The 27,754-nt window shown below is 46.2% G+C and overlaps 1 protein-coding gene across 1 annotated transcript in view; it reads left to right on the top strand.

The window, feature by feature from the left end:
- The window catches only part of LOC144752922 (E3 ubiquitin-protein ligase TRIM39-like), a 406,522-nt gene that overhangs the window by 81,051 nt on the left and 297,717 nt on the right, over nucleotides 1–27,754 (top strand). The window contains exon 2 of the mRNA XM_078640743.1: nucleotides 8,291–8,386. Within this exon, the coding sequence (XP_078496869.1) occupies nucleotides 8,291–8,386 (96 nt within the window). The remainder of the gene's footprint in view (nucleotides 1–8,290; nucleotides 8,387–27,754) is intronic.

Here is a 27,754-nt window from a genome sequence, read left to right as displayed (position 1 = left end):
AACTACCCATAGCGCTACTATGCAAACTAGCACTTCGCGTAACTACGCGTAACGCTACTACGCAAACTACGCCCAGGGTTAGTGCTGCACACGCGGGACTTGCTGACGACTCGGGTTCCGGGGCTATCGCGGCCGAACCCAGATCTGGGTCCTGGCCGTGGGTACCTGAGAGATCCTGAAGGCCCTGCGGGGCTCGTGGAGGCCCTCATGTGTGTCGTGCCGCCGTGCACCAGGCAGTTGGGGCCCCTGATGGCTGAGGCATAGCCATTGGCCCCCACACAGAAGACTCACCCACATCAAAGGGCCTCAGATGTGAGAGGTAGTGCAGCGTCCTCGAGGTAGACCCTGTGCAGCTCAAAGGGGCCCTGCGGGCGCCTTGAGCCGTGGGTGTGCCACGCGAGGCCGGGTGCCACCCCAGGGATACCCATCGACCCAGGCGCGCCGGAGCAGACGGTGACACTGACCGGGCCGACCCTGTTGACGCATCTTTGTGGCTGGCTGGGCCTGAGGGCCTTGAGAAGAGACCTGCTTATGGTTGGGGCTGAGCCAGTAGGGGTGCTCGGCCGCCCGCTCCTCCCATCCTGCTAGGGGGACTAGTGGGGCTCAAGAGGACCAAGACACAGCAGTGGAGGCAGGCATTGGGGCCCACTTTATGGTGCTCGAGCCGCCTCGAAGACGACGCTGCAGCAGACCGATGACTTCTGGGCCTGTGCTGAGGGAGTCGCGGCCCGGCTGATGGTATAGCAGAGGTATCCCTTCACATCTCCCCTGATGTCGCGTGGTGGCCTTTCCTGGAGTGGATACTGAACCACCCCATCGAGGGCTGGTGGAGTGGGCCACCCACACTTGAAGGTTGTGGGCCCAGCTCCACAACATCCTGGAGGGACAACGGGGCACCTAGGTGGCAGGTCGACTAGCGGAGATACCTGCCAGAATCCTCAACTGAAGGAAATACAATCAGGAGCAGGGTAGACACTGTACTCTGGCTCCCCCTCTCCATCTCCCCTTTTTAGGTTGAGCATCAGCGAAAGACCTATTGCTTTCACTTTCCTGGGAATCTGAGACAGCATTCGGCCACGCGCCTCTGCTGTCTCAGATTTGTCCTCGAGGGCGCGCACAGTGTCTGTGCAATTAATTAGCTCGTGTGTGTTACACTTTACCTTCTGTCTTTGTACACCTCACAAGAGAGCTGGCAGTAAGTCATATGCGAAGCTATCCCTACCACACCCTCACACACCCTCACACCCCCCCACCCTCACACCCCCTCACACCCCCTCACCCTCAAACCCTCACACCTCCTCAACCTCACACCCCCTCACCCTCACACCCCCTCACCCTCACACCCCCTCACCCTCACACCCCCTCACCCTCACACCCCCTCACCCTCACACCCCCTCACCCTCACACCCCCTCACCCTCACACCCCCTCACCCTCACACCCCCTCACCCTCAGCCCCCCTCAACCTCACACACCCTCACACACCCTCACACCCTCTCACCCACCCTCACACCCTCTCACCCTCTCACCCTCACACAACCTCACTCACCCTCATACCCTCACCCTCACTCACCCTCACACCCCCTCACCCTCACACACCCTCACTCACCCTCACACACCCTCGCCAGCATATCATACCAAAACATAGCATAGCATAACAAAAAAGAGCATAGCATAGCATAACAAAAAATGCACAGGATAGCAAAACATAGCATAGCATAACAAAACAAAGCATCGGATAGCAAAACAAAACATAGCCTAACAAAACCTAGCATACCAAAACAAAGCATAGCATAATAAAACACAACACAACAAAACATAGCATAGCATAGCATAACAAAACATAGCATAGCATAACAAAGCATAGCATAGCATAACAAAAGAAAGCATAGGATAGCAAAACTAAACATAGCATAGCACAACAAAAAATAGCATAACATAACAAAACATAGCATAACAAAACACAACAACACATAGCATAACTAAACATAGCAAAACACAACAAAATATAGCATAGCTTAACAAAACACAACAAAACATAGCATAGCAAAACAAAACCTACAATAGCATAGCAAAGCATAGCATACCAAACACAACAAAACATAGCATAGCATAGCATAGCATAACATAGCATAGCAAAACAAAGCATAGCATAATAAGACACAACAAAACAGCATATCATAACAAAGCATAGCAAAACAAAGCATAGCATAACAAACCATAGCATAGCATAACAAAACACAGCATAGCATAACAAATCAAAGCATAGGATAGCAAAACATAGCATAGCATAAAAAAACAAAACATAGGATGGTAAGACAAAACATAGCATAGCATACAGCATCACTCAGCACCACCACAGCATCACTCAGGGGCACCACAACATCACTATGCGCTACCACAGCATCACTGAACGCCACAGCATCACTCGTTCGTCAACACAACATCACTCAGCGCCACCACAGCATCAATCTGTGCAACCATTCAACAACAACTGGTTCAAATATGTCCTCTCAATGTTTCAAGCTTTATTACAAATGTAACAAAAAGATGTTAATATTTCACTTCTGTTCTTGGATTTTCGTCACAATAAAATACACTGAACATAATCTTCACAAAAGTTATTTACAAAAGTTTAAGCTATTGCCATTATAAATTACAATAACTTTTATTTAAGAATTGATTATTAACAAAATTAAAAGCCATTGTTATTTGTAAACTCAATACATGTAAGTCACGTAAATACAACACATATTGCATTACAAATGCTATAGGTGTCACATTTGCTATTAATTTCGCTACTTACAAAAACAAAACATAAATAAAAAATGTGTCATTTACAATACCAATTGCTCAAACTTTCCTAATGCGAGACCTATTGCATTGCAAATGCTTGTTCATCATGGCCAAGGATAAACCAGCGGGCCCCACCTCCAAGCAAAGCACCCTGGCCCAGTTTGCAACAGCCCCTGGTGGTGCAAGCAACACTGACACCAAGAGCCCTCTTTCCGACAACGCCGCTTTGCTGGCCGCGAGCACTCCGGTCCATGATACCCTAGACACAAAGATCAGTGCTGTGGGTTTGGGGGCCTCCTTTCTGCGTCAAGATTATAGAAAGGCTGTGGATCGCATCTAGGCCTGGGCGGTGAACTTCGCTCCATTCGCAGTGTTTGCAGAGTTTTCTGCACTCTTCGCTCCGTGGAGCTCACGGAGTGCAGAAAACTCCGCTTCGCGATGTGCAGTGGAGTTTTTTCCCCACTTGCGATCGCGAACCGTAAGTTTGCGATCCCAAATGGTAAGTTCACGAGTGTGAGCTTCAGCTCAGGTAGAATTTCTAGCCGAGCAGTAGGAATACCAGCACAAACTGCAGTTCACACTGCACTCCGCCTTTATATAGGTGGAAACCCATGCTTTCGACGGTGGAGGACACAGTTGCAACCCTGCAAAAAAAGGTGACGTCCCGCTTTGAAGATGCAGAGGGCCACTCCTTATGCAATAACCTGCACTTCAATGGCTCCTCCATGGAAACCTTTCTCTCGCAGTGGTTGAGATCCCTCCTGCCTAAAGACTCCTTATCCTCCTGTTTCGTGGTGGAGAGAGCCCACAGGGCATTGACTAGGAAACACCCTCTGGGGGAACGCCCCAGGCCAGTAATTGCCAAGCTGCTGAATTATGTAGACCCGGACACCATCCTTCAATATGCAAGAACCCACAGGGATAAACTGCTCTACGATTCGCAGAACATAATGATCTTCCCACACTACACCCGCCGGCTGCAGCAGCGCCAGTCATTTACAGCCTTCAAACGCAGACTTGGAGAACTCAATGTGCAGTATATGCTGTTGTACCCAGCCTGAATGAGAATAACATATAATTCTAAATCTCTCTTCTTTGATACGCTGGAAGCAATCTTCACTTATGCCGGCGAGACAGTACATCTAAAGTACACACCCCGCCACCTCTGGAGTCTAATTTCTCGCAGGGTACACATAGGAATCGTCCGAAGAGGGTCAACTCCAAAAGGCGGCACTGGTCGAGGTCTAACTGGCGCTCCCAGACACAGAGTCGTGAATGCAGTGGGACTGCTCCTGCCTCTTCTGCCCATGGCTTTGACTAAGGATATTTATCACCCCGAAGGCTATGGCTCACGTAGAGAGCAAATATGCCTTGGGGGCCTGGAGCCACTAACACCCCCTGAACAATTATGTTTAAGTTTTGTAGGAAGTTTGGGTTCTATTGGCAGAGGTACCCTGGCAACCCCTGTTGGGGCCTCGGGCTCTCGCCAACCGCAACAGATACTTCTTGTTGGTGGAGGTATTGGGGTGGGGGCTGGGTGGCGGGGATGTTTAGATTTCCTGGACACAAGTTATTTTAGTTCACACATAGGCACAGGGAACCCAGTACATTTTCACCCGCTCATCCTTGCTGGGAACCTCCCTAGATGACAGTTGCCTGCGCACACAAGTAATTCCCTGCCTGGGGGTCCGAACTTTATAATGTGGAACATTAGAGGGATGCTCAATAAAATAAAGAGAAGCACTGTCCTTCGGCAAGCCAATCACTGGAAGCGGCTATACTCCTACTGAAAGAGACCCATCTACTAGGCAATAAAGCCCCATGTCTTGCCCGGTTTGGTTATGACAGAGTAGATCACTCCGGGTTAACAGGCGGCTGTTGGGGAACGGCAATTCTGGTGCACCGCAGTATCCCCTTCACTCTGTCCAAACTCTGGTCAGATCCAGGGGAACGATACACCATAGCGACAGGTACATTATATAGCAAAACAATAACCATAGGCAGCGTTTACGCCCCTCCCCCTTTAGGACACACTTTCATTGACAAAATCACACCACTGTGGGGAGAACTCCTGGCTGGCATAATAATACTGGGCATCAACTGCATTGAAGCCATGTCAACCTTGGAGCGCCGACGGGAGTCAGGACATAGGCACCAATCGGGAGAATCCAAACTCCACCAGCTACCACCACACCTGGGTGAAATGCCCGCCACGTTCCTTTCAGCAGTACATGGCTTCCTATCCAGATTTGACTACTTCTTCTTACCATGCAGCCACATACATAGGGCCTCACATGTCTATCCTGCCCAGAGACCTCTCCGACCACCCCCGGATCTACGTAGACTCCACATTGGGCAAACAAACCCCCCCTTCGGATGATGCTTGTCACCCTGGCACCTCGGCAACCCGGGTTACCAAGACGCTCTCCGACAGGCAATTACAGACTATCTATTGTCCAATTTGGGCACTGCCCCCTCCAGTGTTATACTGTGGAAAGCCCTTAAACCCACTGTTCCCGGGGTGTACATCAACTTTAGTGCAGGGAAAAACGCAAGCGCCTCATACAAATAGTAGACCTAGAAAATCCAAAGCTGCAGAGACCTCAGGCCCAATACCGCAACACAGCCTCCTCCTAGTACAACAACAAATCCATCAGCATCTCACTAAAGAGATGTATGAGATCTGGTTAGCGACCCAACATAGGATTTATCAATGGGGTGACAAATCAAACCAAATGCTTCATCGTTTGTGTCAGGTGGCGATGTTCCCCGCCTCGGTGTCGGCACTGCGAAACGCGGACAGAGTCCTTTGTACTACCCCGACACAGTCGTCCAAGGGCCAACTATGCCTCCTTATACGAGCAGAAGGAACTCATATCGCGCATGACAATAGGGGAATTCCCAACAGACAGATCACCCAAAAATCTCCCAGACCACCTGCGGGACCAGCTAGATGCCCCCATTACCACAGAGGAACTCGGTGCGGCTTTATCCAACATGCACGCCGGTCGTGCGCCTGGCCCCAATGGCTTCCTTAGTGACTTCCTAGTGACACATGGCGCAGCTCGGCCACATCTTTTGGATGCACTCCATGAGGCTCTGGAGCAGCACATCTTACTTCCTGATTGGTGCCATGCCGAGATAGTGGTGTTTCTTAAACCAGGCCAACCCCCAGAAGAACCATCTTCTTACCACCCCATCCTCCTCCTAAATTGTAACCCAAACTGATGGGTAAGGTCCTTGCTGACCGCCTCCACACGTGTATCCACAAACTGATCCACCCCGATAAGGCCAGCTTCATGCTGCACCGGTCTACCCAGCACAATATTAGGCAGGTTCACAATGCCATTGTGAAGGCCCCGGAGCTGGGCTGCCCTGCGGCCATTCTTTTGGCTGATATAGATAAGGCGTTTGATTCCCTGAGTTAGACATATTTTTTTCAGCTCCTCTGATCTCTCAACTTTGGCCTACGCTTTTTGTCTTGCATACAATAATTACACACAGAGCTCCCAGCCTCTGTGCGGGTAGCAGGCTTCCGTTCCGCACCCTTCCCAATACGTCAGGGTTTTACGCAGGGTTGCCCCCTGCATTCATTGCTATTTGTGCTCGCCACAGAGCCCTTAGCTACATGGGTGCAGCGGGACCCATTAATTTGTGGGTATGAATGGTCACAAGAACAGTCCAACAGTATTGCGCTATATGCAGACAAGGTATTATTATTTTTAACCGATCCCGGATTTTCCCGATACTTTGGGTGTTTGGGGAGACCTCCAGCCTTGGAGACAATCCAGCGAAGTCAGTGTTATTTCCAGTTTGCGGTCACCAAGGGCACGTCTCCTGGGCTTCGCAGTTCTCTCACGCAACCAAGGGCTTCAAATATCCGGGGGTCTTCATCTCGCCTTGTCCCACGATATCTTTGGCACATAATCTCAATCCACGCACGTGGATCGCCCAGGTTAATGCACTCCTTAACAATTTCCTATGGGGAGGGTGCATCGTCCGTGTTGTGCTACGAACTTGCACCCAGTCGACGTACTGTGGCGGGATTGCGGTGGCCGATATATATGCCTACTATGTGGTATCTCATCTGTTGAATATCAACTAGTGGTGGTACAGCTCATACACCGATCCAGCGTTTGCTGTCGAGTGACATGCGATAAAGGGTACCCCCCCTCGAGCCTTCTCCACAGTCGTAAAAACCTTGGCCACTCAACCCCCACCTGCAGAACTGTCATCCAGCTCTGGCGATATATCGTGAATAACATGGGCTGGGATGGGCGCCTGATGCAGACAGCCCCTCTGTGGCAGGGTACCTACCTGCGACCTGTTGCTGGACTTCCAGGCTTCCGAGTCTGGGACCTCATTGGAATCTCTACCCTGAGTGACATTCTGCTGGGACCCACTCTCAAATCGTTTCAGCAACTGCAGATAGAATTCCACTTGCACTGGACACAGTTTCACAAATATCTGCAGCTGAGACACGCCCTGACTCCCCTAATCTGTTCGCTGTAGGTCTATCAGAATTTCACACCCTAGAGGGACATTTACTAATGGGGGATCTTGGCACGCATAAGATCCGGCAAATCTACCAGACACGGACTACCCATATCCAAACCACAGTACAAAAAACCCGAGATGCGTGGGAAGCCGACATCCCAGACCTTACAGACGATGCCTGGACTGAGGCTCTAGCTAGTCACGTGTTGCCACTATAACCACATGTCACAGCATAATCCATGTTAAATCCCTCTACTGAGCATACTACACCCGCTTCCCCTTCTGGAGGATGGGCGTTATCCAGTCCCCCATATGTCTCAGATGCGGAGAATCGGAGGGGACCTTCCTACACACGGTCTTGAGCTGTGGGGCAATGTAACCATTTTGGCATGCCTGGGTCGGGTACTGTACTGGCATCTTCCATTCGATCCCAAGCTTTTCTTGATTCACAGTACCGAAGGGATGGGGGGAATCGCTATAAACAACATCTACTATTTTTAGGCCTCACAATTGCCAAGCGGGGCATTGCCCAAACATGCAAGGGTACCTTCCCTCCATCAATGGGTGGATGGAGAAAGGCAGCGGACAAATGCATGGAGGCTGTAATCGGAGTGTATCGGGCGTGTGGTTGTCGACGAAAATATGGTCTGACGGGGCAACATACCGCAGTAAAGACTTGCCTCCCATCAGACCCTCCCTAAACGAGGCAATCAAATCAAACTGGACCAATATTTAGGCAAGATGAGTCGCTCTGTCATCTAAACATGTACATCTCAACATTTTACTGATAGTGAAACATATAGTAACCTGTGCCAAGTGTAGTTATTGGGCCTGTATGTTCACAGGCAATGTTGGTACCATCTCATATAAACTGTATCCAAAATGTATGCTTCGAGTACCGCCCGCTATGTACCGTTAAAGTCAATAAAATGTATTAATAAAAAAAAAAAAATGCACTCCATATATCTACACTTATTTCTTGCACTTTCATCTCTGCAGGTAAAACTTCAAGAGTGGCTGCATCTTCTGAAGAAAGAGGAAACATATGTTCAGGAGTCTAAAGTTAAGGAAGAGGAACAATATGAAACCGTGAGGGTGAGTGGCTGCAGTGAGTGCTGTGTCTCTGTGTGTCTGTGTATGTCCTTGCCCATGTCTTTTTGTGATCTCTTAGAGTTCAAGAACACAGAGGCTGATGAGTCACCCTACAAACTGTGTCATGGTCCCCAGCAAATGAATATACTGACAGGAGTCACTGCACTTGGATATTGGGAATGCATTCGGCCAAGGGTTCATCCTAAAAAAAAATCATAAAATCAAGAATTACTCTTCTGATACTAAGGTAGTACTTACACACTCACACTGTGTGTGCTAGAGTATGTGAACAGGTGTGGCATTATCTGACTGTGAGTACGTGCCAGTGTGTTTGTGTGTGCGCGTGCATGTGTGTGTGCAGTCATGTTCACACTTAGACACGTGTCTAAGTATTTGTTCAAGTATGGATGGCCCTGGAGTTATCTGCTGGAGTGCATGCCTGTCTGAGCATCTCTACATCTGTCTGTTTTTTGGGCTTGGATTAGTGCTTGTGTGTGTCTGCATATGTAGGTTTTGAGACACAGAGTATGCAAATACATGTGTGTGTCTATGTGCATATGTGGTTGAGAGTTGTGTATGCTTTAGTCTGTGGGTTTGTACTTGCGTATGTGGATGCTTCTATGAGTTTGCGTATTACAAGGTGTGATATATGCATACGTCTGGAGTTACACAACCATGAGATTTTATATGCATCTTTGTGTGAGTATATATATATGTATGGATGTGTAATTCTGTGCCTGCCTGGACTGAAGATATCCATCTGTGAGTCTTTACAAGGTTTGTGTGTGAGTCTGGAAATGTATATACATAATCTCAATCCACGCACGTGGATCGCCCAGGTTAATGCACTCCTTAACAATTTCCTATGGGGAGGGGGCATCGTCTGTGTTGCGCTACGAACTTGCACCCAGTCGACGTACTGTGGCGGGATTGCGGTGGCCGATATATATGCCTACTATGTGGTATCTCACCTGTTGAATATCAACGAGTGGTTCTGTGTGGGTGTGTACCTCTGTGGGTTGTGTAAGCGGGGATCAGTAATGATCTATACATCCATCAGACTGAGCAAGCCTGGTGTAAGCCCCTTCCTAAACAAAGGTTTTTTCAGTGTAATCATGCTATGGTATTGTATATACATCAACAAACCACAGAACATCCAGGAGAGTTCATCTAAGTAAAAAACAATGATCAACCATAGTACATCAGAGCACACCCGCTCACTATATCTATGATCCAACAAGATAGTGAAACAAAAAATGGTGGAGATTCTTCCACAAGATGCGTTCCAATTGTCCTTGTCAAGTGTCCTTTCAATAAAGTTTCAAGCACAATCCTGAATCAGGTCTTTTCCGTTTAACTTTAATTTCCAATTTTCCAAACACACGAAGAACAACAGCAGCCAACGCGCGTTTCGCCCACTGAGCTTTTTCAAGGCTCTGAATTGAATATTTATCGTGCTATTTCCGTTGCCAATCAATGCTGGCTTCCCTTTTTGAAGGGAGGCTTCTGTGTTAAGTTATTGCAGAAACAGTAGCAAGTGACGTTTGGCCCGTAGTAGACTAGCGATTTTTTTTTTTCAAACTGTGCAATTGTTTCGGAAGCTACCTCCTGATCCTGAGAATCGCTACCATTCTTAAAAGCTTTTGTGCGTTTTCGGACCTTGATACGTCCGTTCTGTGTCTTTTCTGTCTTTTTTTGTAGTTGTGACTTTCAGCTGAACATTCGCCGGCAATGGAAATAAAACAATAAATATTCAATTCAGGGCCTTGAAAAAGCCCAGTGGGCGAAACGCGTGTCGGCTGCTGCTGTTCTTCGTATGTTTGGAAAATTGGAACACCATATGAGCACCCCTTAGTAGTACGATTGAAAATCAACACCTAGACTTAGTATGTCAATAGATGTGCAGATCAATAAGCAAACCCACAAAATTCTTTGGATGTGATCAGTAATAAAACAAGCATGGTAGCTGCAACATTGTGTACATGAGTTTTAACCCAAGAATAGTTCATCTAAACCAAATGCCTTCTAAACTTAGCACGTTTGGGGACATTTACATTCCCTTCTTCAGGACATATGCATTTCTAATTCTAGAAATGAAATGGGCACAGCTCAGCTTCAGCCTCTGAGTTTGGACATTCTCTGTTTTGCTCAATCATCATTGTAAGATTTTCCTGCAACAGTCTTATTAATCGGCCATAGTTTGACGTGTCAGTTTGTATGGCTTCATAGACCTTTCTTACAGGGATAGGCCATAGCTGACTGGAATGTCCCACGATATCTAGTGCACCTAGCTCTGCCTCGGGATGGGAGAAGGGGCAGGCCTGTAACGTGGAAGCCCCTTCAACAGTGGTGCACATTTATCACCACTGTAACACTGCCATTGGTTGTGATATTTAAGTATTCTATAGGGGGTGTCTGTAGAGATACATTTAACAAGGGTGTCATTGTCATAAACCTTTTTATGGTATCTGATAAACCCTCCTACACTTTTCACGAAGTGTTTCTCCTAATGTGCACTCTTCATTCTTTAGTGGTTGTTAACTCACTTATTGCAATACCCCTGATAGTATTGACAGCCGAGTGCCCGTTAATTGCTGTAAAACCCTGTGCACCAGATCCTAGCCCTGGACACGAGGCTCAGGGTTTGAGCACGGCCAGACCACGATCAGGGGCAGGAGGGACGAACGTCAGAGAGGGGCTGATGGACATGTTGGTTGAGGTTGTTTGCCTCTGGTGTCCTGAAGTCTGTCCTACAGTGGCTATGAAACGGGCCACGGATATCCCTTTCTGCCTTAACTCCCAGGATAGCAAGGACGAGGAGTCAAAAGCTTTTGACAGAGGCAGAAGGCGTGTGGTAAATAAATAATTAATTACCTGTGCTATTTTTGACAATAAACAATAAACGGTTAGCTCAATAAATAAGAGTCAAGATACGAGGTAGCTAGAGTTGACAGGCTTTAATTAAGCATAACGGACAAGAACAGGACAGCCTGTACGGGAATAGGAATGATGCGCATCGGGGGCAGGGATCGGAATAAGGAGCAACCTTTAATAACAGAACATTAGTATATATAGTTAAACAAAATACATGGAGTTCAATACAGTAGGCGTAACAGTAGGCATTTCTCGTAGCAGTCGCGAAAGATAAGGCATGACTGATGCAACAAAAAGGCGTGTTCAGGGCGTATACATAGACATGTGATGTAAACGTAACAGAATATGTCATAAACGGGGCGGAAACATGGAGGGGGCTACCTAAGCAGCTGGGACCTCTAACCTAGTGGTGCGCGCAAACTGACAATGACGTGTTACTAGGGAGAACTGGGGGGCTATGACTTCTGCGCTAGAAGAGGAGACTAAAGTCTGGAGTGTCAGAGCGACACGTACCTAAGCATATCTAGTATCTGGTGTTTAGAGAACATGTTGATAGAATCCAAAAGTTAGCAGAGCAAAGGCTAACAGACATTGAGACTGGTGCATACATAATCCTATATGTAGTGCGTGTGTGGGGAATATTCTATGAATATTAATACAGTATTTCTTCTACATGGAGACATAAAGGCTAGACCATGACGGAAACTATTGATGCGATTCAGTAGCTTAGGAATGCAGAGAAGGAGGGCTGGACTGATAACTAGAAACATAACATACTCTTGGCAGACTAGAAGGCAGAGCCAGGCCGAGCCGGGCACTGTGAAGCATGAAAGTAAGCTAAGGGTCAGGGATACAGGTGGGGGCTGTATCGCTCCTCGGAGAGGGTTCAGGAAACAGGAGCTGAATCTGAGTCCGGGCCCTTTTGAGGCCTAGCAACGGGGATATTTCAATGAATTAACGTGCACACTGTAAAACGTGGCAACGTAGCTTTACATAGGCCTGATATTTGTTGTATTCACGAAAACTGGAAACTGGCATACTAGAGATTGACACAACTGTAATTGCGTTTTTAATCGATCATAGGGGAATACATGCATATCGATCATGCACATATGACATAACGTGGGGAACACGTAGGCACATACAACATGGCAAAATTTACTTTTCCACATTCCCTCCTTGTGCCCTACGTTTCCATCAGGAAACATCTATATTCATGATACCATCTATCATCTCATACAGCATCATTTGCTCGTCTCGAATTGTCTTGGAGCGGGACTTGGGACTAGGAATACAAGAGGTAGCACAAATGCCGCAAATCGCAGGGCCACATTGTATACAGAGGCAGCAACTGAATATGATCGCTACTACAATACCTAGAAATGACAATACTTTCCATCCCCATGCAGATAGGATACTCCAGAGCCAACCGGACCATGTCCAGGTGCCTGGATTCTGGTGTAACTGATGGGCAATTTTGTGAAGTCTGGTTATAGCTGAATAAACAGACGGCGCGTTATTAGGAATGAAAATGCAGCAACTAGATCCGATGACTCTACATGCTCCTCCTCTATCGGCCAGTATGACGTCAAGAACGAGACGATTCTGGAGCACGACAAATCTCATAGCAGATTGCTCTTCGGTTAAGTTACCTAGAGCAGAGGCAGTCTCATTCACTACTGCTTCAAGGGTTCTGGTTAATCTACGGATTGACTTACTATTCTGGACAGGGCCTATAAAGAAAAAGAAACCTCTATTGAAATCTGTATACTGTTCTAGAGCAGTTTCAGTTTGATCGACAATTGGGGACTCGATCTCCCTTCTATGTCTGATGTGTACTAGATGTGTGTTTCTGTGATAATCAGATGGGGCTAGAAAAACTGGTGGCAGTAGGAAGGCAATGTAACATGTTCCATCCCAATCGAGGGGCAGACTAACATATGCGGTCTGACCACAAACAAAATAAGAATGACGTGAAGCTTTAAAAATAGATTTTCCCACTGTCACTATACTCGACAGTAGTAGTACAATCACTATGTCCTACATGTGCAGAACCATTATTTCGGACACATAATTCGCCTTTGACTGGAAGTACTGAAATAGCAGGTAAGTCTGGAGTAGGATCAGACTGAACATTCAGGACCATAAAATTCGAAGAATAATTACCCAAATTATAAACTTCATTTTCTAGATCTAACCCTGTTCTGTGGGGAAGACCTTGCTTGTCTGGAAAACATGTTCGATTCAGAAGGGACATATCATTTGAAGATGACGTTAACATGGACCATGCTCCACACGAACCATTATGTGAAAACGGATAAGGAAAGAGTGGCAGAACTCCCTTCGGTGTCTGGAAAGGGGGCAGTCGACCACACACCCAACAATTGGTAGCATTGCTGGTCTGGTGTGAATAATGTAACATTCTAATGAACGTGTTATTGCGCATAGCAAGACGATAGGATAACTCGTGAGGAGGCAGATCACTAAACGTGTGCTCTACTGTAACATTAGAGAACTTATTTACATGAGAAATCGGAAAACATAAATGAAATGCATAACTTGTGCAAGTAACCATCAAACTTAGAAACAATAGAAAACTTAGAAAAACGATACATCGAATAGAGTTTTGACTAACTCTCTCACTATGGGGGTCTATCTCATACATGTCAGATACCTGTCTAACCGTTTCACCCGAGGGGGACTTAGACAATTAAACTGGCTGACTTATTTTACTAGACCGGAGTTTCGATTTATACTCCTGCTGCGGAGTTTTCTCTAACAGAGGAACTTTCAGTTCTGGTTTTTAATGAATGTCTGATTTAGAGTCTGGTTTCAGGCAGTCTTTAGAATTGGAAATGTCTGCGGAAATGTCATTAAAAGTCTTGTGTCGGAGTCCGTGAAATTTCTTGACATGAGACAGATGGACCCAACCCTTACGGCCCTCCAACTTCACGGCCGTACGGGTGGTCAGAAGGACTAGTTTTGGTTCTTTCCAGCGAGGCTCCAGCGGACTTGAACGATCAAAGTTCCGTATTAAAACCAAATCCCCGGGAAGGACCTCGTGCGGTTTGACTTCAGTATTGTCTGGAAATGCAGCTGCAACCTGTGAACGACAAGAGTGTAGGGCAGACATCAAGGAAGCTAGGTAATCTGTCAACATATTACTGGAAACATCTGTAATACTGCGGGGTCTAGGTGTACCCCACATGTTCGGGGGGCGGCCGAATACGACCTCATAAGGAGACAGACCTGATCTGGAATGTGCGACCATGCGCATAAAGAACAAAGCAACTGGCAGGGCAACTAACCAGTCTACACCTTTCTCTTGACAGATCTTAGCAATACGGATTTTCAAGGTTTGATTATGTCTCTCTACGAGACCGGCTGCTTCTGGATGGCGTACACAATGGAACTTCCACTGGTACCCTAACAAAAAGGAAACATGCTTCATTAACTCAGATGAGAATGGCTGGCCGTTATCTGAATACACGACCCTAGGGAGTCCATAGCGGGGGAAGAATTCACAAACCAACTGCTTGGCAGTGGTCGCTGCTGTGTAATCTGGAACTGGATATGCTTCTGTCCACCTGGACAAAGCGCATACAACTACAAGGACATACTTGTAACCTCGACATCGCTCCATCTGAATATAATCCATCTGGAGGATTTCAAAAGGGTGGTCATGGGGCTCGAATCCACCTTGTTCCACCACGACACTTTTACCTGGATTGAACTGGCAACATATCATACAAGTACGGACTTTCTGCTTGGCTGCAGCTCGTAAATGTTTGTTAAACCAAAGGTTCTGGATACTGTCTAGCATGGCTTTTTCTCCTAGGTGTGCTGGACTATGTGCGGTATTAATAATGACTTGAACCATAGAGTCGGGGAGAAACCATGTGGCTTTTCCCTTCGTCAACCATCCCTGATCTGTCTGGACCCCTCCTTGTTCGGACCATTTCTTGATTTCTTCAGGAGTAGCATGTAACTGTATGTCTATGACATCTTGTGTAGGGTCCTTAACTGTCATACATGTAGTCTGTTCTAGAGTGCATGTCTGTGTCTTGTTAACTGGAATGTCTGGTGTCTGAGCTGTAAGCTTGGCTGTTCGATCTGCTAAATCATTACCTTGGGAAATAATGTCAGTAACTTTCGTATGTGCTTTGCACTTCATGATAGCGATAGCTGTCGGTAAATGTATTGCATCTAACAGAGCTTGAATGAGGAGACCATGCTGAATCTTGGTTCCATGAGAAGTCATGAAACCTCTCTCCTGCCAGAGCACTCCGAAGTCGTGTACAACTCCGAATGCGTAACGTGAATCTGTATATATGTTTACTTTCAAGTTCTTGGCACGCATGCAGGCTTGGGTCAGAGCAACCAGCTCTGCTGCTTGAGCAGACAGGGTGTCAATACGGTGCGTTTCAATAACTTCAGTGTCAGTAGTCCCTGCATACGCGGCTACTAGTTCTCCTGTACTGGTTCTCATACATGAACCATCCACATAAAGTGTCAGGTCGGGATCAGGTAAGGCAATGTCTGTCAGATCTTGTCTTGGCTTAGTCATAGTGTTAATGACTTCCACAGTCATGTGTGGCAGGATTTGAAGTAACTGACGGTAACAGTGTAGCAGGATTTAAAACGTTGCAGCGTCTGATTTCTATGTGTGGCTGGAACAGGGTCAGTTCATAACCTGTTAAACGTGCAATGGTCAAGTGCTGAGTCTGTGTTCGGTTTAAAAGAACTTCCACGGAGTGTGGAACTTGTACTGTCAGGGAGTGTCCTAATACTATGGAATCACTTTGTCTGATAGCTAGAGCTGTGGCTGCAACTGACTTGAGGCACGCAGGCAGAGCCTGGGCTACTGGATCTAATGTGCTCGAAAAATAAGCACAAGGCTTGTACTGTCCGGCTTGATCTTGTGTGAGAACAGATAATGCAGTACCATCACGTTCTGTGACAAAAAGTGTAAAAGGCTTACTGTAGTTCGGTGTAGCTAGAACAGGTGCTTGGCATAAAGCTTTCTTTAATTCATTAAAACTAAGTGTATGTTCAGATGTCCAAGGGAGAACAGTCGATACGGCTGCCTCCTGTGTCGTTAACTGTATCAGTGGCTTTGCTAGAAATGCATACTGAGGAATCCATTGTCTGCAGTAAGAAGTAAGGCCGATAAAAGCACGTACCTCCTTCTGTGTCTTGGGCTGTGGAAGACTCGCTATTAACTGGATACGATCGGGTGTCAACTGCCTACCCCACTTGGACAGTAAGTGGCCTAAGTAGATCACTTGCTGGACACAGAACTGGAGCTTCGAAGGGGACACCTTGTGCCCCATCTCGGCTAGGAAATACAGAACTGTAAGTGATGCTCGCTCGCAAGCACGCTCAGAACGGGCTGTAATCAGTAGATCATCGACATACTGGAGCAGGGCAGTGTCAGTTGGCATGTGAATATTGTCTAGTTGTCTTTTAAGTGCTTGACTGTAAATGCTAGGACTTTCTGTAAAACCTTGAGGAGCTCGTGTAAATTTATAGCTCCTTCCATTTAAACAAAAACCGAAAAGGTACTGGCTATCTGGATGAATCGGTACACTGAAAAATGCATTCTTGAGGTCTATTACTGTAAAAAATATAGCTTCAGAATCAATAGCTGTCAACAGAGATGAAATATCTGGGACTACTGGATACTGAGGTATGATACATTTATTAAGTTCTCGAAGGTCGATCACTAATCGATATACTGGGGGTGCATTTGGATCAGTACGTTTCATGACTGGAATGATAGGAGAATTACATACATTGGAGTCAGTTTCTACAACCACTCCTTGAGCAATGAGCTCGTCAATAATTTTGGATAAGGCTGCTACATCCTCAGGTGGCAATCTGTACTGTCTGATTCGTGGCAGGACTATACCTTGCTTGAGGGTCACACGATGGGGTGTGATTCGCATGAAACCTACATCAGTTGGACCTTGCGCCCATAAATGCTGTGGTACATTGGACAATCTCGGATCAAAATCTCGTAAAACATAGTGACCCTTAAAATCCCTCAAAAACAAGCGTATTCCTTCTGGAGAGCAGCAAATAACTGCACCTAATTCTTTCAATGTTTTAATACCTAACAAATTTTCTGGACATGACTTCGTAAGTAACAAATCAGTAGTTCGGGACAATGGACCAACTTCTAGAGTAACTGGCTTTGATATCTCGTTTACAATAGGCTTTCCTGAAAATCCAAGGGAAACATTTCTAGAGCCTGAGAGCGGAGCCCCTGGAACCTCGTCATGACTGATGGTAGTCCTACTTGCCCCTGTATCAATCAGAAACTTTCTGTCTTTCCCTAATACTTGACTGTGTACATAGGGACCCTCTTGATCTACAGGTATCTCGATGAGAGGCAAGCCTACCTCCCTCTCTAGGCTGTTTCATGAATATGCTTGATACTCTGGATACTCTGACTGGGCATACTGGTACATCTGCTGTGTAACATGCTGTGTTGCAGCAATAGGCTGCGGTGCTGGAACTGTCTGTTGTGCATTCTGTGGCTGAGAAGTCTGTGAAATTTGTTCTTGTCTAGGCGGGCGTGGTCTTTCTTTAGTTTTACCAGTGGCTATGTTGTGTTTCAGAACTGCACACTCGTTTATAAAATGACCTGGCTGTTTACAATAATTGCATGTCCTTTTAACGGGAGCTGCAGGATGACTGGCCTGATTCGGACCCCTCTTCTGACTGTCTTGTGGAACAGATTGTGCAACTAGTACTTTCATTTTCGTGTCTTTCATACGTCTTCTCTCGTGTTCTTGCTCTTCCCTGATTCTATTCTGGTGATACTGGAGCATCTGGAGCATCTGGGACGGGGTACTAGCTTGCCATGTACTTTCGACTTTCAAAACTCGATTCTTAACTTGTGGGCTTGAATTCTCGACTAATTTAGTAACAAAAAGATGAGGGTATGACTCGCTACCTGTCTTCAAACCACCATCTTGCCAAGGTCACCTCCCACTGAGGCCGTTGAGTTACGCAAGCGGGGCTCACCCATCGGCAGTAGAGTCTTCTCACAGGCGTGGCAATAAAAGAAAGTCTGTTTACTTAGCAAAGATGCCAGCAGCCCTCCTTTCCCTTCAGCGACTGCTGGCCCATTTAAATAAAGGCAACGGTGCGATACGCAATTATCGTACAGTTTTATAACTAACACCAAAAAAATGAGATAATCCGAGGCACAGCAATAAAGAAAGGACCACACAATTAGAAGAAAGACCCATAAGAGATGGTCAGCCACACTCTGTATGTGCCAGGCCATTTTAGGAGATTGGGCACCTTAGTAAGGACACTACAGTGGCCATTTTAACTCATTGGGCAAACTGCTTGAATTCTGGCAGTTGCATTCCAACGAACTGTCAGAGCAGCTGTTTCCTTACACTGAGCCCAGTAATCTTAAATAATATTTACCTTCTTCCATGTGCCTTGAACCTTCAGAGAATACTATGGAGGATAGACTGGAAGAACTTCTAAATAAGGCACTGGATAAGGTAATGGGACACTGGATGACATAATTAATAAAAAAGTAGAGGTTCTCTTCAAGAAGGGTTGGCCAGTCACTGTCCCAGGACACCCTGATGGGAGAGATGGGGTGATTAAGGCCCAGAGGAAGAGGCTGCAGGGGAAATCCTGCCTAAGGGAATTAAAAAGCCAAACGCTCAAAACAAATTACTTCACGCATTAGCAGTGACAAGGATGGTGCCTCTAGCACTGCAGATCGGCAAGAAAAAGGCCCAGAGGTTCCTATTCCCATAGATTGTGATGAAACATTGTAGGATGCAATTAATCTATCCTGTTCCTCCGACTTTGATTCAGGTATTGAGGAGATAGAGGTGAGAAATATGGGTACAACTAAGGCGGCATCAAGGGCATCTGGGTCAAAAATGGGCATTGTTGACCCATTCAGAGAGAATGTTTGACCCGCTGCTCATCAAACACCCCTTGTCTCCAGAGTTGGCTCCATCGCGGCATTTTGCTGAGTACCTCTCCTCTTGGCCTAGGAAGGAAATACCAAAAAAGGTCAGGTCCCGTCTTAGATCCGAATGCCCACACCCCTCCCGCCCGGATAAAGTTGGGTCTACCTCAGAGTTAGATGCAAAGGTGGTGGCTTTTAGCTCCAAGGGAGGAAAAGGCCCTAGGAAAGGTATCGATAAAGGCCTCAAGTCCTGCCAAGACTGTCTATTTAATATTACTGGCCCACTCACAAAGACGTTTGAGATGGCTGAAGTGGCATATCTTGAAGACACCCTCATTGACCCCAAGGAATTGTGCCAATGGGCACAAATAGCCTTATGCCTCCTTGGGAATGCAAATACTGCACTCTCAAATGAGAGATGAAAAAGCATATTGCTAAAAATAGATCCTAAATTGGTCAAACTGGCCACTACAGAAGCAGTAGCTGCCTCCCAGGGTCTACGTTTCTGGGGACAATTTAGTAGGGACATGGCTAAGTACATGGGAGCATTTAGCTCAATTCAGAAGTCCTAGAAAGACCTCAAGAAAGTCTTCCAGGATAGGGTTTTTAGCAGGGCTGGGTGAACAGGGGGTCAGTTCCTCAGCCGTGGCCAAAGCTCTTCAAGACCCTACCTGGGATTACTGGGCAAGATTTGCGCACCCACACTTTGCTCCACATTTGTCATTTATGCCCACAGAAACAAATACCTCACAGGAGAGGCTTCAGAAGCGAGCGGAGACAAAGAGGCTTTTCAGTAGGTAAGAAGTATGAAAGACCGTTCAGATACCCCAAAAAGTAGGAGGCAGACTAGCCCAATTTTGTGGAAACTGGAACTTGGTAAATCAGGACCCTTTGGTCCAAGACCCAGTGGAGGGACACAAGATCGAATTTACAGATACGCCATTACAAAGGAAAATTCCCCCACAATTGATATTCTCACAAGAAGATTCTATCTTAGTAACACAAGGTAGTGGAATTATTGACCAAAGGGGCAATACAAGAGGTAACGGAGTCAGGTTTTATCAGCAATATCTTTCTAGTGGAGAAGGACAAAGGAATGAGACCAGTGATAAATCTGAAAGAGTTGTACGAATGGATGGTCTACCACAACTTCAAAATGGAAGGGGTGCACCTCCTTGGAGATGTGCCAAGGAAAGGGGATTGACTAACACGGTTAGATCTAAAGGATGTGTACCTGCCCATTCCAATTTGGACTCCACACCAGAAGTTTCTCCAATTCACCTGAATGGGCAGACTATGGCAATGGTGCAGTCTCCTTTTCGGACTTTCCTCATCCCCTTGGTGTTTGACCAAGGTTCGCGGGACGCGAGACGGGTGAGACTAATAGTTTACTTAGATGATATCCTGATAATGGCACAGTCCAGATAAGTGGACTCACCCCACACAGAACTTACCATGAGCCTAATAGAACACCTGGGTTTTGTCATAAACGGGAAAAAATCTAGCATGGTAGCAAACCAGTAAATGCAGTTCTTGGGTTTTGTCATGAACAGAACAAGGGCAGAATTGAAATTGCCAGTGGAAAAGTTAAAGAAACTTCATAACGAAGTGAGGAATCGCTTAGGGAGAAAGAAATTCCCCTTGTGGGCTCTAGCAAGGAACCTAGGCCTTCTGTCGTCAAGAAGCAGAGCAATCTACGGTGCGCTCCAAAGTCTCAAAGTCAAAGCATAAAGAACATGTCAATCGTATTCTCAAATGCTGTCTCTGGACCTGGATTCAAAGATGGAAATACTTTGGTGGCTGAAGAATGAAGAAGCATGGAATGGAGGAGCCATTTTTGGGGAAAACCAGGAGATAGTGATAGAATCAGATGCTATTTTAGAGGGATGGGTTGCAAGATGTGGTGACTCATCAGCAGGGGGACGCTGGACAGATCAGGAGAAGGAGTTGCTCATCAACTGCTTGGAATTATTGGCAGGTTCATTTGCAATTCTCTACTTCACCAAAGACTTAATGAAGTGTTCTGTAACATTGTGCATGGACAACGTATCTGCGGTCAGATAAGTCAACACAATGGGGGCCCTCAGATTTAGTCAAGGTTTTCTGGAGTTACTTTCTGAGCAAGGGCATGTTGGGAGCAGCGGAGCATATCCCAGGATAGAGCAATGGTGTTACAGATTTGTTCTCCCGGAATTTCAGAGATTCTATCAATAGGAGGTTAAACACTGACATTTTCCTCAGTTGCCAGTCTATATGGGGACCCTTCGGGTGGACCTCTTTGTGGACAGATGGAACACTCAACTGTCAAAATCTTTCAGCTGGATGCCAGACCCTCAGGCCTCTGGGTGGATGCCTTCCTTCAGAATTGGCAGGGCCTAGCACCTTATGCTTTCGCTCCTTTTGTCATGCTACCAAGACCTACTACTACTACCTAAGCTACTGTTGCATGTTTGCAGGAACATGAAGGTCACAGTAGTGATAACACCACTTTGGAGGTCACGGGCATGGTTCTCAATTCTACTACAAATGAGCATAGGCTTACAATATTAATTCCAACTTTCAGGGAAGTAATTACAGGCCCAGACGGAAGGAGAGTCACATCCTATTGAAGAGCATGGACATCTGACGCTGATGGCCTGGCGGATTTCAGGAGACAATGGCAGATCCAGGCCTTTCGGCAGACGCTTGTAGACTCATATCGGAGTCATGAGTGCCTGGCACAAGGAAAGCATATAGACTGACTTGGGAGAAATGGGTTTGTTCCTTTGAAGGAACTACAATCCTGTTTCAACTGGTTTAGTAAATGTAGTTAATTACTTATCTGGTTTATTCACATTAGGACTCTCTTTCTTATAGAACAATTAAAGTTTGCAGATCGGCTTTTGCAGCATGTCACTGCCTTGTAGACAGAGTCTCTGTCAGTATTCCCAGTAACGTGCGTGCCCGCGCGCGCCCACGTCTAATCCCCAGAGTGTGCAGTGGTGCGTGTGGAGCGCGCATCCACAGCATGTCTTAGAAGAGCATTTGCGCCGCCGCTTTCAGAACAGGAGCGGCGCAAAAATCTTTTATTTCCGGCTGGTGGTGGCTCATGTGCTTGCTGCAGTTTTTCCTTCTTAATGGAGCGCAGCTGGGGGCTGTCTGTTGACCATTGTGAAAATATTCCTGTTAATTGCAGCACCGTCGTGCGCTGCAATTAACATAAACATTTTCACAATGGCCCACAATCAGCCCGCAGCTGCGCTCCATTAAGAGAAGAAATGTAGAAAGTCCAAAAGCACGATCACAATCAGCCCGCAGCTGCGGGCTGATTGTGGGCCATTGTGAAAATAATTATGTCAATTGCAGCGCACCACGGTGCTGCAATTAACAGGATTATTTTTACAATGGTCAACAGACCGCTCGTAGCCATGGTCTATTAAGAGAAGACATGCATCAAGCCCAAAAGAAAGACGTGTAAAGCACACATTGTGCTTTTAAGCTTGCTGCACAACTTTTGTTAATAGAGCCAGATGAGCTGCACAATAGTAACAACTGGCAACCATGGAAATATGACAGAGTTACGCAACTATGCGCTGTCCTTGCATGACCCTGCCGAAAGCATGCAGCAAGTAGGCGGAAAAGCAGTTGTAGGTTTATCATACTTCATGGCATGTCCACTTGCTCACTGCACTGAGACAGCTGTTGCTTCTCGTTCACATCGTCTCCAGGACTTCCGAAGTTCTGGTGCCAGGCTTTAACATACCGTTTAACCTGCAACCAAAATCATTGAGAGCAAAGATAGCAACAGGGCCACGTTCACGCTGGAACGATGGTGCATGCCATTGTTTACATTTTTCTTCCCACCACCCCCATTCTCCATTTGCACCCCCACCTCTTATTTGCGGCTGGCGCTGCTGTATATACTTCGGGTGTTCTTATGCAGAGCGCACATAGGCACTTTGTGTGGATAACAATTGTGCTATTTAAATAGATGAAAATGTGAAATACAATAAAACCAGGCAGCCTGGGGGCGTTTGAACCCCGACCTGACCATTTTCAATAAAAAAAAAAAGCTTGCTGGAAGGGTTTCTCTTAAAAAGGGGGGTTGATGGATTAAACATGCATTTCTATATTAAATGCTAGCAGCAGCTTTCTTGTTTTTGTCAGAACGAACTTTCATGAGTTCTCTCGCGCTGGGGTTTCTTCTCTGTATCCTCGGAGCGAGTTAAAGAGCGCGGCAGATTGTGTGACTTTTTGAAAGTTTTGATGTTAAATGCAGCCCCGTGTATAAATGTGTCGGGCTCTGCAATTAACATGAACACTTTCCAAAAGGCATGTACTCTACCGCCCTCTATTAACAACAAGCATTGGAAATGCAATAGGTCTCGCATTAGAAAAGTTGGCGCTATTGGTCTTGTAAATGACAAATATTTTATTTATTTGTTGGTTTTTAAAATAGCTAAATTGATAGCTTTGTCCTTTACAACGCCAATAGTTATAATTTTCGCGAATGTGACACCTACAGCATTTGGAATGCAACATGTTTTGAATTTACGTGACTTAGATGGCAGCTCTGGTCGTTAGGCCACATCTCTAGAGAGCAGGAGAGTGCAGCAGGGGAGAGAAGCACAGCAATGCAATAGGTCTCGCATTAGGAAAGTTTGAGCTATTGGTATTGTAAAGGACACATTTTTTATTTATGTGCTTGTTTTGAAAATAGCGAAATTAATAGCTTTGTTTTTTACAATGCCAATAGTTGTATCTTTTGGAAATGTGACACCTATTGTAACACAATATGTGTTGTAGCACTGAGTGGTGTGAGGGTGAGGGGGTGTGAGGGTGAGTGAGTGGGTGTTTGAGGGTGAGGGTGAGTGAGGGGGTGTGAGGGTGTGTGAGGGTGAGGGTGAGTGAGGGTGTGAGAGGGTGAGTGAGGGTGTGAGAGGGTGTGTGAGGGGTGAGGGTTAGGGGGTGTGAGGGTGAGGGTGTGTGAGGGTGTGTGAGGGTGAGGGTGTGTGAGGGTGAGGCTGAGTGAGGGTGAGAGGGTTGTGAGGGGGTGTGAGGGTGGGTGAGGAGGTGTGAGGGTGAGGGGGATGAGGGTGAGGAGGTGTGAGGGTGAGGGTGTGAGGGTGATGGGGTGAGGGTGTGTGAGGGTGAGATGGTGTGAGGGTGAGTGAGGGTGAGATGGTGTGAGGGTGAGGGGGTGTTTGAGGGTGAGGGGCTGTAGAAGCAAAAAAGGCAGCCATCTGGAACCTTCCAGATGATGTAAGAGCTGCGCCGATAAAAATAGGGGTATATATTTCCCCACTGACTCCTATTAAAACAGTTAATTTTAGGCGTGAGAGAGCATAAATAAAGCCATTGTTTGCTTTGAAACTCGGGAATAACCTGTCTGACTCTGGTCTGTTGAACGGTGCTGCTTTTGCAAGATAAGGGTGCATGGGTAGGAAGTGACTTGCCCAGAATCACAGTTTCATATGCGTGCATCTGTTCTTTAAAGCATCCTGTCCTACAGCACCCAAATCCCTGCTCTGGCAGTAGTTATACTCCCATGTAATACACTATGCCGTTTTAGGAGCGTGAAAGGGCACTCTATGAAAGGGAAACGAGAACCGCGCCCTCTGTGCACCAAGTAGCATTTTGGTGCGCACGTGGTTGCGTGAATCGGGCGGACAGTGCTTCAGTAACACACTCGCAAGAAAGCAAAAAATAGGGGCGAAATTCTATTTTATGCGAGACATGGCGTCTAATATACATAAATTGTGTTTAATTCATTGGTGGAGTCTGGCCACTCTTGTATAACCATGCTTTTATGGAGTGAAAGTTTAGAACAGTGCAGCCTAAAAACAGCTTTTTTACGCAGCAAATGAAAATTTTTCAGCAAGGGAGCAGCTAAACGCAAGCAAAACAAAGCGAAGTGAAGTGTCAAGCTGTTTTATTTGGGATAGTACCGACGTTGCGGCCAGCAGTGGTTCCAAAACATAATTTTAAGACAAGTCTTACACAAAAGCAAACTTAAAACGGTTTGAAACTAGAACTCACAAGACAATGCATAAACGATGCGATAGTAAGATGGATAAAAGGTGCACAACCTTTACTGAAAAGCAAATAGGCTTACACATAATTATTTTTAGTAAATCAACAAGAAAATAAAGGAGACCAAACTACGACAGAAGGCAGAGAAGGGGAGGGGGGAGGAGAAATGCGACATGGTGGGCAGGGGAGGGGGCGGAGCGGGGAGAGCGGCGATGAGGGTGTGAAGCAGCAGGGGCCTTTGAAGTGAAGCTAAGCTTCACTTCAAAGGTGTGGGAGGAGTGCGGCTGAGGTAACAGATGGCGATTTGATGATGTGCACGCGCATTTTAGGTCATTGCGCTTGCGCATTGACCTAAAAGCGCACAGGCACAGCACCAAATCGCCCAGTTGGGTGAAGTCCGTTTAAGTCGCTATAGTCTTGCTCTGCTCAATGCGTATGCGCATTGAGAGGCAAGACCTAAAAAGCATGCAGCAAGCCCAGGGCTTTAAGTGGGCTGGGTCCTGCTGATGCTTCGTTTTTAAGACCTGTCCCAATCAGGCTCTTTATTTTTGCCCTCACCCTTAGGGTAAAAAAAAAATCTCAACTGCTGAAAGCCTTTGGTGTAACTTCAGAGGACTTTTTAAAAATCATTTCAGAACTGAGGCATTTTCAATATATTCAACAAAGCTGTAGTTGTTGCTTATTTATCCTATGCAAATAACAACCATTGACAAAGTCAATAGTCCTGGGTTGTTGTAGGTATAATGTTACTTATTGTGTTATATCTGGATGCAATGACAGAGGCAGCACAATAACGGTTGGGCGGCAAACTATGCTAAGCAGAGATTTTTAGCTTAAGTGTTTTTACGCCATGCCCTCAATTACATCAGGCACGCCCCTTTGAGAGACCCCCCAGTTTTTTCATCCCACTTAAAAGCCTGAGCAAGCCTAAAAGCACCACGTGTGCTTTCAGAATCACTAACAATTATTAGTGACTCTGAATGCACACATGGTGGACATCTATGTACATTCCCCCCTCCCCCTGCGTATCCAAGAAACCATCTTCAGAGCAGATAAGTGAACTCATGATTATCAGTTTTAAAGAGTGGAGTAACCCCCACCTTGGGAGACAGCTCTGTTCTGCAGAGTCTTTCCCTGATGACCTTGAATAATACTTAAACAGATTATTGCAAATAGCATTCTCCTATAATTTATTTTTAATCTGGGTAATGTGCGAGTTTGTATCATATACATTTTTTGACAAATGTGGTTTTGTTTCATGCAGCATCCATAGAAAATGTTTATTTTACATTTAAACAGGATATCGTGTATGAGAAATGGGAGGATGTCCCAGTGATTATTTGCAGTAGTATTCGTGGGTTTCTGCTGTTACAATAGTGGAAAAATACATCACTATCCCTGAATATTAACTATAAACACATTTGGAATTTGTACCAGTGTGTCTGTGCACTGTTTGTGATCTGGACAAAAGGACACGAGAAAGCTGAAACAGGATCATAAATTCAAAGCTGATCTGCACAGAGGCCCCCAAAATACATTTGGCCCAGGGCCCTCAAAATCATTAAGATATCCCTGAGCCGCCACTGTGTAGTTGGTTAGTAAAGAAGAGGTTCACTGGCACTGTGGAATGAGGCTGGTTGCTCCATTTTCCTAATATATATATATATATATATATTAGTGTAGCTTTGTCGTGGTTGCATATGCTGTGCACTGCACTTTCTCATTTAGAATCTGACCCAATCATTGTACAGCAGTCTCCAACACAAAGGCCACCCCCCTGGCCGGACTGGCCTTAGCAGGCAGCAGGCATTTGCCTGGAAGGCTGGGGGCAGTTTTAGAGCAGTGGTGGCCAGTTGTGTTACTGGGGACAGTTTTGCAGCAATGCTGCAATATGGGCCCTCAGTAACAAAAGCACCAGTGCTGGGGACGGGTTTAAGCAGTAGTGCTTGACACTTGGCACCCCCACCCCCCTACACCCCTCCTCTGGTGGGTGGGACTCAGTGCAGCAAAATTGCCAGAGCCACTTTTTTGGGTTTCCAGTCCGGCCCTGCCTGCCCCATCAAACAGGCCTCCTCCGTTCCAGTACCTAGGTCATTTATCTGCACAATCAAGCAGGAACTCCAGTGTCAGAACGCCTGTCGCTGCACCCACACATGCAGTGGGTCCTTGGCGCACATTGCTGTGGCTGGAGCGCACAGAGACCTCACACTGCCGCACACAGAGGAAAAAAATTAGAGGGATCATTGGTCTCTGTGGGCCAAAACTTACTGACTAAAAAATGTATGCGAAGTATGTGGGTACTAAACCCACCTTCTGCAAAATATACTGCATTATGGGACATTAGAGATGTCCTACAGGTCTTAATAAGTTGGGGAGAGAATTCTGGATTATCCCCAAAACATATCTCTTATAAACTCACTGTCTTGCTGTGCCTGGTGTCTTGTAGATGGACTTCAGACATAAAAGCGTTAGACATCACCATCCGGGCCTACCAATCAGAATGGGTTAGTTTTCTTTAAAAGGCGAACAGAGAC

This window comes from Lissotriton helveticus, chromosome 5_1, assembly GCF_964261635.1.
Source record: "Lissotriton helveticus chromosome 5_1, aLisHel1.1, whole genome shotgun sequence".
In the NCBI taxonomy this organism is placed as follows: Eukaryota; Metazoa; Chordata; class Amphibia; order Caudata; family Salamandridae; genus Lissotriton; species Lissotriton helveticus.
This window is presented reverse-complemented; position numbering and strand designations above follow the sequence as displayed.